We start from the raw sequence: 10372 nt of genomic DNA, 5'->3' as shown, positions 1-10372 counted from the left end.
TGTGTGTGTGTGTGTGTGTGTGTGTGTGTGTGTGTGTGTGTGTGTGTGTGTGTGTGTGTGTGTGTTGAGTCATCCCCCAGTTTTGCTGTTCAGTATTTAAAGTACCTCTCAGCTCGCTGTATTGGTTAATCTGTTTGGTCAACTCTCACTATTTTCAACATCCTCATTTCCAGCTCCAGTAGGCAACAGCTGGTTTCGGTTAAGATCTCTAATAAAAACTTTGTATCCTACGTACTCATTCTAGCTTATGGAGTTAGCTAACTCTGTTAGCTAGAGTGGGTAGTGAAAATAGTGCTTAGTAGCTGAAAAGCCAGATAATCTGAAAAAATTATCAAAAAGGAGACCGAATTAATGCATTTATTCAGTGTTGAGTTTACAGCTAGAAAATACAGCAGGTATATCTAATATTATCAGAGGAAACAAACAACCTTTACTGCCACATGTTGCTTATTTTCACGAATCCTTCCTTTTTCTCCACAGCATGGTGTGACCAAGTGTCAGAGGAAACAATGTCCACTACTGACCTGCTCCAACATCACCCGCACAGAGGGCTCCTGCTGCCCCGAATGTCTCGGTAAGCACACTCTCTTCACCTTTTGAAAGGTCGCTTTATATGTAATAAAACATCTGTGATGAGTGTAAATAGCTATTAATTACATGTAAACATCTGCACTGAAAGAATTTGCTTCTCGCCGGGTAACGTTGTACTTGGAAGCTGTTTCTGCACAGTGTTAGTGTAAAAGCACAACTTCCTGTTTCGTGGGTGCTCAGCACATTTTGCTTTTATCTATAGATGACAAAGAAGAAGATGACATGGTGATGAAGGCTCCAGACAAAAGACAAACCTGGAGACACCACTGATCCCTGAGCCTCCCTTATTCGTCCAAGATGGACAAAAAGCCAGAGCTGCTCTCTGAGGTCTTCCTTCCTCCCTCCCTCCCCTCCCCTGACACCCACCCTGTATCAGCTTCAGGATTGTAACGAGGCAACGTGGACACAGCGGGCCTGTAAAATGGAATAAAAGACTCAATAAGTGAAGGAATGTAAACTGCGGAGACGACCCACCAGCATTTACTTATATGCTGCCTTCATTTTCGTGCCTTGATCATGTGTTGGATTTTTAATTGTAATTTTTTTGGAAGCAGCTCAACAAAAAATGGACAAATGGTGTAAACAGATAACGCTGTTCAGTGTTCAGAAATCCAGCTGGACTTTTAAATGTTGGTAATATTGAGAGAGCTAGTTGTATTTGACTGACAGAGCTTCTTTGTGAAGCACAGCTTAAATCAGTGTGAATGTGTGTGCGTGCAAGTGTTTCCTTTTTTTTACCTGTAAAGAATATAAATAATAAGCAATACAAGATGTACAAAACAGTGAAGTTGGCAGGGTTTGAAAATTCTCTGCCACAGTCTGCTGCTTTCATTGTTGTGGTTCCACCCGCTGTTGCTCACGTACGGATCAGTGCCGCTCGACAGCAAGAGGTCTGAAACACCTCCAGTCGATCTCAGCGCTTCTCTGCTCTGCTCTGGTTATTCTACTTCCTGTTTTGAATTTCAGTCAGATCTCATGATGCCCGTTGTCTTTGTTGTTTATGAATATGAAGCTTGTTTACATTTTGTATTTATTGAACAGTGTGAAAAAAAATAAAAAAAAGATGTTTGTTGGTAGAAGCGGGCTGATAATCCCTCTGGTTTTTCATCATTTATACATCGTCATTTAAGGTCGGCAGGATTTTTATGCTGCTTTCTTCTCTGAGTTTCCCGGCACAATCCTCTCCCACAGTGTTGGAGCTGTGGAGTGGGAGTGACAGACATGAGTGATTTGACTTCATCCTTAGATTTTGCTTTCTCTTTCTCCTCTGACCTCCCATTTCTGTCATTTAATTTTCTGTTTCTCATATTCCCTTTTATATTTTTCCTTTTGCTCCATCGGTTCTTTCTTTTTTCCTTCCCCTGGTTGTTTTCCACATCACTCACCACATGTGCTGTGTAATGTTTTGTCCCATACATACCTCACAATGAAAAGACACAGGCAGAGCACAGACAGACCGGAACATAAATATATTTTCACAGATGTACACATGTACGAAACTCCTGAATCAGGAGTGCAGACACTGCCAAAGGGCATACAGAATTCTTTCCATTACACACACACACACTCACATAGAAATCTGCTGCTGCACTCTGCTGGATAAAGCACATTAATACACCAGAGGTGTGTGCTGAAAACAGCTGGTTGACCACACACCTGTCCACCTCCACTATGTTTGCCAGTCTGTGTTTTTCAGAGAGTAGGGATAGTGGAAGACAAAGGTTAAGTATCCTGTGGTAGCCTGTGATCACACATATGAGAGGTGTGTGATTCCTGCACCTGCACGCATAGTAAGGCCATGTGTGAATATGATTTTCTAATAGAAATGACAAACATCCATTTTTCCAGATAGTTTTTTAAGCCTTGCTGTGTTATAGCTGTTTCGTCTGTCACAGATGGGAAACATCTGACTATTTCTGGGATGAGTTATCATCCTTTTGATTACTCATAAACCCATAAATTCCAAATAACCTGGACTCTGGTCCCTTTTTTTCTCCTATGTGCTTAAATAGAACATAGATGACCTGCTGCTTTGAATTTCTGCCATTCATTCAAAACCAGATCTGATTGTACTGTTCCCCTACAGATTTTGAGCCCTAAATAGATAAAGATGCATCATAAAAAGCATATTAACCATTCTCTCATATTACAGATGAGTGATAGTTTCTGACCTGAGGCCATTAAAGTAACAGTGGAAACCACTCAGCATGGATTAGCCTCAGCTGGGATGTTCATTTCAAGAGAAATTCCAGTTCATCTTACACTTGTTTCCCATTTATAACATCTTGACCCAGGCAAACACAAAAGAAAAGAGAGGAGCAAACCTTCCTTGTATGTGTGCTGACTCAGCACGAAAAAGGAAAGCAGAATGTCTCACTGTGTTATATTCCAGTATAACAATTTATTTTAATTTTTGATCCCATATTGGACAAATTATTTTGTTACAGTTGTTGAATTAATCATAATAATTATAACAGTAATGGAAGCAGTAATATTAGTAAGAACTATATTGTATATACACTCAGTAACTTTATTAGGTACACCATGTTGGTACTGGGTTGGACATCTGCTTCTTCAGAGCTGCTGTAATTCTTCATGGCACAAATTCAATAAGGTGCTGGAAACATTTCTCAGAGATTTTGGTCCATATTTACATGACAGCATCACACAGTTGCTGGAGGAATTGTTGGCTGACATCCATAATATGAATCTCCCGTTCTACTACATCCTAAAGGTGCTCTATTTGGTGACTGTGAAGGCCATCTGAGTACAGAGTATCCTTTATGATGTTCAAGAAATCAATGTGAGATGCTTTGAGCTTTGTGGCATGGGGGGGTCATCCTACTAAAAGCAGCCATAAGAAGATGATACACTGTAGTCATAAAGCGATAGACATGCTCGGTAACAACACTCAGGTAGGCTGTGGTGTTTTAACTTGCTCATTTGGTACTAAGGGGCCCAAAGTATGTCAAGAAAATATCCCTCACACCAGCACACCAGCAGCAGTCTGAACCTGATCAGGCAGGAGGGCTCCATGCTTTCATGTTGTTATGCCTCACTGTAACAATTCACTTTAGTTTCCTGTTCCTAGCTGACAGAGGGAACCCAGAGTATGCTTGAAAGTTTGATGTTCTTTGAGATCAGAGATGTCCTTTTGCATACTTTGGGTGTAACAAGTGTTTATTTGTAGTATAATCATTATGTACAGCTACTTTTAAGACCCCATGTATAATTTTCTAGATTCGCTGCTGCCTTGAGGTGATTTCCTGTAAACCTGAAGCAGTGTGTGTCCAAAGGTTGACTCTGTTCATCTGGACGTAGTGTTTTCAGTGGGGGAAACGTTTCGTCACTCATCCAAGTGACTTCTTCAGTCTCAGCTGACTGCAGGTTTCCCCAATCTTATAAACAATACATTTGCATAATGACTGAAACCAGCCCACTGAAGGTTTCAGTCATGTCTGATGTGGGCACAGACCAGTGTGCAGATGTGTACAATCACAGTGTTTGTCACCATCTAGTGGTTGATTCATTTAGTTTAGTTCATTCACTTTATTTACCATCAGTAAGACAAATGTTTTGGAAAAATGTATTTTTAAAGAGTTTCCCGCCAAGGTGTATGTCTTGAACTGTGCAAGGAAAGCCAGTATCACAGGGAGAACATGTGAACACTACAAAAAGAGATTACTGAATACACAAGATTCAGATGAGCCACTGCCAGCTCACTTTCAAAATGTCCTGTGATCTGACTATTAGATTGATGATATTTCCTCAGTCCTAATGTTAAAAACATTGCATTACACTTTCCAACCTATTGAATAAAAGGTTGCAAATTAAGTTATGGAGGTCCTTATAATAATGGCACTTATTTATTTATTTTGAAAAAAAAGTACACTGTGAATGTTATTTGAGATACTGAGTTCCATTTTTGACACTAAGCATGCACTTCATCTGTGACTGTGTTCCTCACAGTCCATTGTGTTTCTCAGAGCCTGGATCTCAGATCTGTTTTGCCAATTGTTGATTTCAGCTCGTAGACCAGAGAAAGGTTTTTGTTCACTGTGAACTCTGAATGTGTTCATAAAACTTTTAGCAGTTTGTGGAAGAATAAAAGGTCAATTCTTCCTCACTTTGCTCTGTCAAATGTGTCCATTTAACGCTGGTGTCTTGCTCTTTTCCAAGAACCACAGTGAGAAATGATTTTTTTTTCTCCCTGTGTGAGCTTGAATAGCTATGGAAGAGAATGCGGGATAAAGGCCGAGCTCTGGGGGAGCGAATGATTTCACTGGTCTCCTCAGCGTCCTCAACATTTTCAAAGTCTGGTTACTAAACAGAACAGAACAAACCTTTATCCAGTGTACGTGTCTGCATGAGGTCCTATTTCTGCTGCTAGTTTGACTGATGACTTTCAAACTTGTGACTCATTCATGTGAAATGTTGTCCACAAATGAAAACAGGCAACTTTTCCTCACCGACAAAAAGCTCCCATTGCGATGGAGCCTTCACCTGCTGCCAGATGTTCATATAGTGAACATGTGGCAGGCCTCATCAACACATGGGGTCAGCCTACAAGACAACACAGTGGTCTCATAACTAATAACTAATTTACATGTCCAAACCCATTCCTCACCCACACTTATGACTTTCCTGTTTTCTTCTCTCATTCTTTCTTACCTGCTGGTTCATTCTACTGATAAGCACAAAAGCAGCTCACTTCATGCTCACTTCATATTTTCAGCTAAATCAAACTCAACTCTACCTGAAGCAGCACTTTTTTTTTCAGACTCAATTTGCTTTGGTTTCGCTTGGCTGAATACAGAACTAGAAAAAAACTAAACCTAAATCTTTCTTAACTTAACTGCTGACACACCAAGAAGAACATAGTCTCCAAAACTGCTAACACAAAGACACAAAGCTGTTAAGAGTACGAGAAATCTATTATTATATATGATTTAAGATCTTTCTTTCCTGATTTTAGAGAACAATAAAACCTGCTCTAGTATGTAAAATCCTGTGGTATGACATGATTTCAGAGTTTGTACTAGACAACAGAGAGACAACAGTCCATAATGACATCACAAAAAGCATCTGTACGTGAGGAGAGCAAGGTAAGCTCACACAGAAAACCTACAGGTGGACATGTGAGGTCCACACATCCGCTTAATTCTCTTCCTCCAAATGCTACTCATTCAGAAGTCAACAATTCAGTACAGCAAATACTTCTGTGCAGCAGTGTAAAATAGAGCTAACACAGAAATTGCAGTTACCCTGGGGAAAGACCTATGGATGTCCTCACATGAGCCTCGCTTGTTCCAATTCCAATAAGGCTGGAATGCTGTGCAAAATGTAAATCACATCAAAAAGTCAACAAAACAGAATGCAAGGATTTGCAAACCCCATAAGCCCCTGTTTTGTCCACATAGACCACACAAAACATATCAAATGTTTGAACTGAGACATTTTTCTATTTCATGAAAAATATTCACTCATTTTGAATTTGATGGCAGCAGAACATCTCATAAAAGTTGGGACGGGGTCATGTTTATCACTGTGTACTCTTTCTCCTTTATCATCAGTCTGTAAACGTCTCTGGACATGAGAAGAGTTGTCCCATTGTCATCTGATAGAGGATTGTAACTGCTCCGCAGTCCGGGGCTTTCTTCATTGTACTTTTAGTCTCATAAAGCACCAAATGCTTTCAAAGCCATGCTGTTGTAACAGATGCAGTATGTGGTTTAACATTGTCTTGCTGCAATATGCAAGGCCTTCTCTCAAAACGTTGTTGTCTGGATGAGGGCATATGTTGCTCTAAAGCCTGTGTTTACCTTTCTGCAATGATGGAGCCTTTCCAGATGTGCAAGCTGCCAGTTTATAACTGGGGATTCTAAATTACCCATGGGTGTGAATGGTTCTCTGTGTGTGTGAGCCCTGTGACTGGTGACCTGTCCAGGGTGTTGCCTGCCTCATACCCTGCAGTAGCTGAGATAGGCTCCAGCCCCCCGCAACTATAATTGGGTCAAATGTAAAAAATTAGCCTTTGTTAAGTTGGAGTACATTTTTTAACATAGCATGATTTCAAAATATGGACATGGAGGTGTAATTAGGAAGGTGTTTAAGTTCTGACTTCATAGATATTGTTCAACCTTAATTATTGGCACTACATCTCGTTAGAGGAAAAACCGGCGTAACTGAATTCAATAAATAAAAACAAAGTAAGAATAACGGTGAAGGTGTCATGAGTGCAGCCCTTAAGGAGGTGTGAGGAGGAAGGTGTGAGAGAAGCTAATTTGAAGAAAAGAAAGGAGTGAAACGAGATGAAGAGTAGGTGGGAGTGTTGTGTTGGTGTGACCCAGGTTATTCATTTCTATTTATCTTTCACACCGAGAAGACAAACCAGATTAAACACGAGTGCCAACCTGCGACAGCAGGAGGGAGAGACAAACACATCGTAGCATCTGCAAGTCTGGGTGGCAGTTTTTCATTTTTATGCACTGACAATAACGCGTCAGCAAAACCAAACCTCAGCGGGTTTTGAAAAAAAATACAAAGGACATCACGACGACAGAGAGCACACTGCACATAGATCAGAGGCACACACATGTGGCCACATTTGTTATGTACTAACAGCAGAGCTATAGTGTGAACACAGGTGCTGCAGCCACCCGATGGTCTCATCTGTCACGCACACACACATGCATACTGATTACACTTTTTTTTTTAAAGATGGGACTATTAAATGCTATTTAAACTACCCCATCTGATCTGGGGTCAGTGTTCATGTGATTGAATCATTAGCAGTTATGGGCACAGGAACATCAAGCGAGTACTCGTGCAGTCTTTGCTTTGCCCCTTCTCAGAAATGATTTTCTTTCTCTTTCTTTTGTCCACATTCACTGTGGTGCACACAATGACACCAAATGACTCAGTGACTGCTTGTCTCCATTTGAATAGTCTGAATGACTTGAAAGAACAATGACTCATAAGATGCTCCCTGAAGACAATAGTTTGCTTGAAACATAATGACAGCTCAATTATTTATAATAAATATATTTAATTCTACAGCAAACCTGCATTGTTGGTAATAAAGCTGCAATACTGTCTCTTGATAGCCATGAAGCAGTCACAATGTACAATCTATTCATGTAACAAATGGAGCATTCATCATCTTCCGGGACATGAATCCACAGGGGTTTGTATGGTGGCCTAGAGAGGTCAAATGCACTGCATTGTAAGAAAACACCAGCAAATATAAAGAAACTGCAAAAGCACACAAAACAGAATGGGAGTTAAATAAAACTTTTTGGGAGCAATGACGAAACAGTTGCAAAAGTGACAAAAACCCAAACGCATGACGAATTGCACTGAGATGCGCTGAAATGAAGCAGGGATTCATAGATGACGCGAACAAGATACATTAAATTTTTTTAAATTGCATAATAATTCTGTTGATATAGCTTTACTATCAGTTGTTTACATATCATGTTATTGTCTCCCCTAAATCACTCATGTTGTGTTTTGTGAGCCTTTTTTTTTGCAGCGTTTACTTGCTGGTGTTTTCTTACATTGCTCTGTTTGATCTCTCAGAGCCACCATAGCTTTGGTAAAAATATGAGTGTTTCTATTTTTCCATTTTCTCTCTAAAGAGTCCCCAGAGCATACGTGCTGCAGACACAAAATGTTCCTCTTTGAAATACATTCAGTTCATAGTTATGCTGAGCGTGATGTCCATGGACACAAATCGAATGCTCTTTTATGGCTATTTGTCATTTCACCACGAGACTACATCCTTGTGCTACAAACTCAGTTCAGAATACCCAGGTTATCTTTCTGTTGTCTGGATTCACTTCACCAAACATCTGCAGTCAGGCTGAGTTTCTCCTGCACGTTCCTGTAATATGGATGGCAACATGACCGATCACCAGTGGCGGTCCTAGCCTGTCTAGCCCCCCCCCCACACACACACAGACATAAAACATATCAAGGATTATACATTATCATAAAAATGTTGTCGAAACCATACTGAATTTCGCCAGAGACACACACACACATATGAGGAGAGAGAGAGTATGCATTGTATGCAAATGGCTAACAAACAGCCATCATAATTTGTCATACAATGAGAACAGGACAAATCAACAATTGACAATGACTAATTAATATTAAAATCTGTAACATAATGTATTGTTTGGAGTTTAGTCTGTTACTGTTATTATTTTTACCATTTCTTTTTGGAGCAACTGTAACCCACATAATTTCCTCAGGGATTAATAAAGTTTTCTGATTCTGATTGTTTCAGGATGACCTGCCATTATCCAATGACACATCTGCTTACCTGTATCTTTTGCTCGTTTCTCCTCCTCTTCTTTTCTATTTTTTCATAACTGAGCACCTGATGGCTTTGAACTTTTCTTGTCCATCTTCCATTGGTTTTAATTTTGCACTCCAACTCGAGGATTGCCACAACATAACCTAATAGTTCATTAGTGAACATAACCTTAGTTCACAGATTCACTTTGTCTAAGGTGTATTTCTGGCCTTTCACACAACCCAGGATTCAAATCATGCATAGATAATGGGCTTGGATTTACATCATTATGAATGAAATGTGCTCTATTTGGAAGCAGCAGGGCCCCTCCCCTTTCGACGGGTTGTGTGTGAGACTAAATCAGCAAACTGTAAATTATAAATTTTAAATTGTTATTGATCCTTTACCCCGAGTCCTAAAGTGTATATTTATTTTCTTACTCTTCTTATATTTATTGTTTGTTTACTTGCACTGCTGTAACTGGAGCCTCGCCGTCTCGTCTCTCTGTATACTGGACTGTAGCGGGGATGACAATAAAGTTTACTTTGACTTCAGCAGGGAGCAGGTGCACCGAGGGCTCCCGCGCTCACTTTTCGTGTATAGAATTTCGAAAAAACATCTGTGCAAATTATAAGTCTGTATTATAATGTCTGGTGTTTTCGTGTTTGTTGGTTTGTTTTTATTTTGTTTTATTTTGTGAGTTGGTTATTAGATGCCGCTGCAGCCAGCCAGTGAATCCCCCGCCGCCCCGTCCTCTCCTCCCAGTGCTGCAAGCAGCAGGCGCACCTCGCAAACAGAGGGCCCCCTTACTCCCAGCAAATGGGCGATAGAAAACCGATCGGTGCCTATGCCATTCCCAATATGCGCTGGCTGATGTCGGGGCAGCATGAGTATGAGCAATTTTTTTATTTTTTTGCCGATGCCGGTGATGTCGCCCGTATCAAAAACCGCTACTGCCGATCACAAACACGGATAAGTGTGCTTGTTTTTAAGTGTGCGGATAAGTGTGCAAGAGGAAGATAAAAGTATACTATGAGTAAAAGTATGAAAAGGTTCAACATAATACAGACTAAAGGCAACACAGCAGCTGAGTTTGTGTGAGAGGGAAAGCAATATGCAGCAGGTTAGTGTAAAAGCCTGTTGGAATGTCTGCAATACAGTCTAGCCTATTTGACGCCTGGAAAGAAAGCTGTGAAAAAAGCTGACTGTGCAACTTATCAGTATTAACAATATTACAACTTTTCATTAATACACAGGAGACAGATTATAACAGGGGAAAAGGAATAAGGAATACAGCTGCACCTATGAATCAATTTTTGTTATTGTTGCTCATCAAGGAAAAACATACACAAAGGAACCAGTAAAACTAGATTTATATAACTAATTGTTTCCTATGATTTTTGACCATGTGGAAAATGTTATGAATGGGTGTTTGTTTATACTACACTGTGACCCAAAATACGCAATAAGATTTTTATT

At 40.1% G+C, this 10372-nt stretch overlaps 1 protein-coding gene across 2 annotated transcripts in view; it reads left to right on the top strand.

Annotated features, from left to right (window-relative positions):
* chrd (chordin) overlaps nucleotides 1-1846 on the top strand; it is a 17766-nt gene extending 15920 nt beyond the window's left edge. The window contains exons 20-21 of one of the 2 annotated variants that reach the window (XM_005938309.3): nucleotides 481-574; nucleotides 794-1846. In XM_005938309.3, the coding sequence (XP_005938371.1) occupies nucleotides 481-574; nucleotides 794-861 (162 nt within the window). In that variant the 3' untranslated portion in view covers nucleotides 862-1846. The remainder of the gene's footprint in view (nucleotides 1-480; nucleotides 575-793) is intronic. The other variant, XM_005938310.3, reaches the window with a different exon arrangement.
* The last annotated feature ends 8526 nt before the right edge of the window (nucleotides 1847-10372 follow it).

Source organism: Haplochromis burtoni, unplaced genomic scaffold (assembly GCF_018398535.1).
Source record: "Haplochromis burtoni strain Fernald_Lab_line unplaced genomic scaffold, NCSU_Asbu1 Contig_255, whole genome shotgun sequence".
NCBI classification, from domain to species: Eukaryota; Metazoa; Chordata; class Actinopteri; order Cichliformes; family Cichlidae; genus Haplochromis; species Haplochromis burtoni.
Note: the sequence above shows the minus strand (reverse complement) of the source record. Positions and strands in the feature narration are given on the sequence as shown.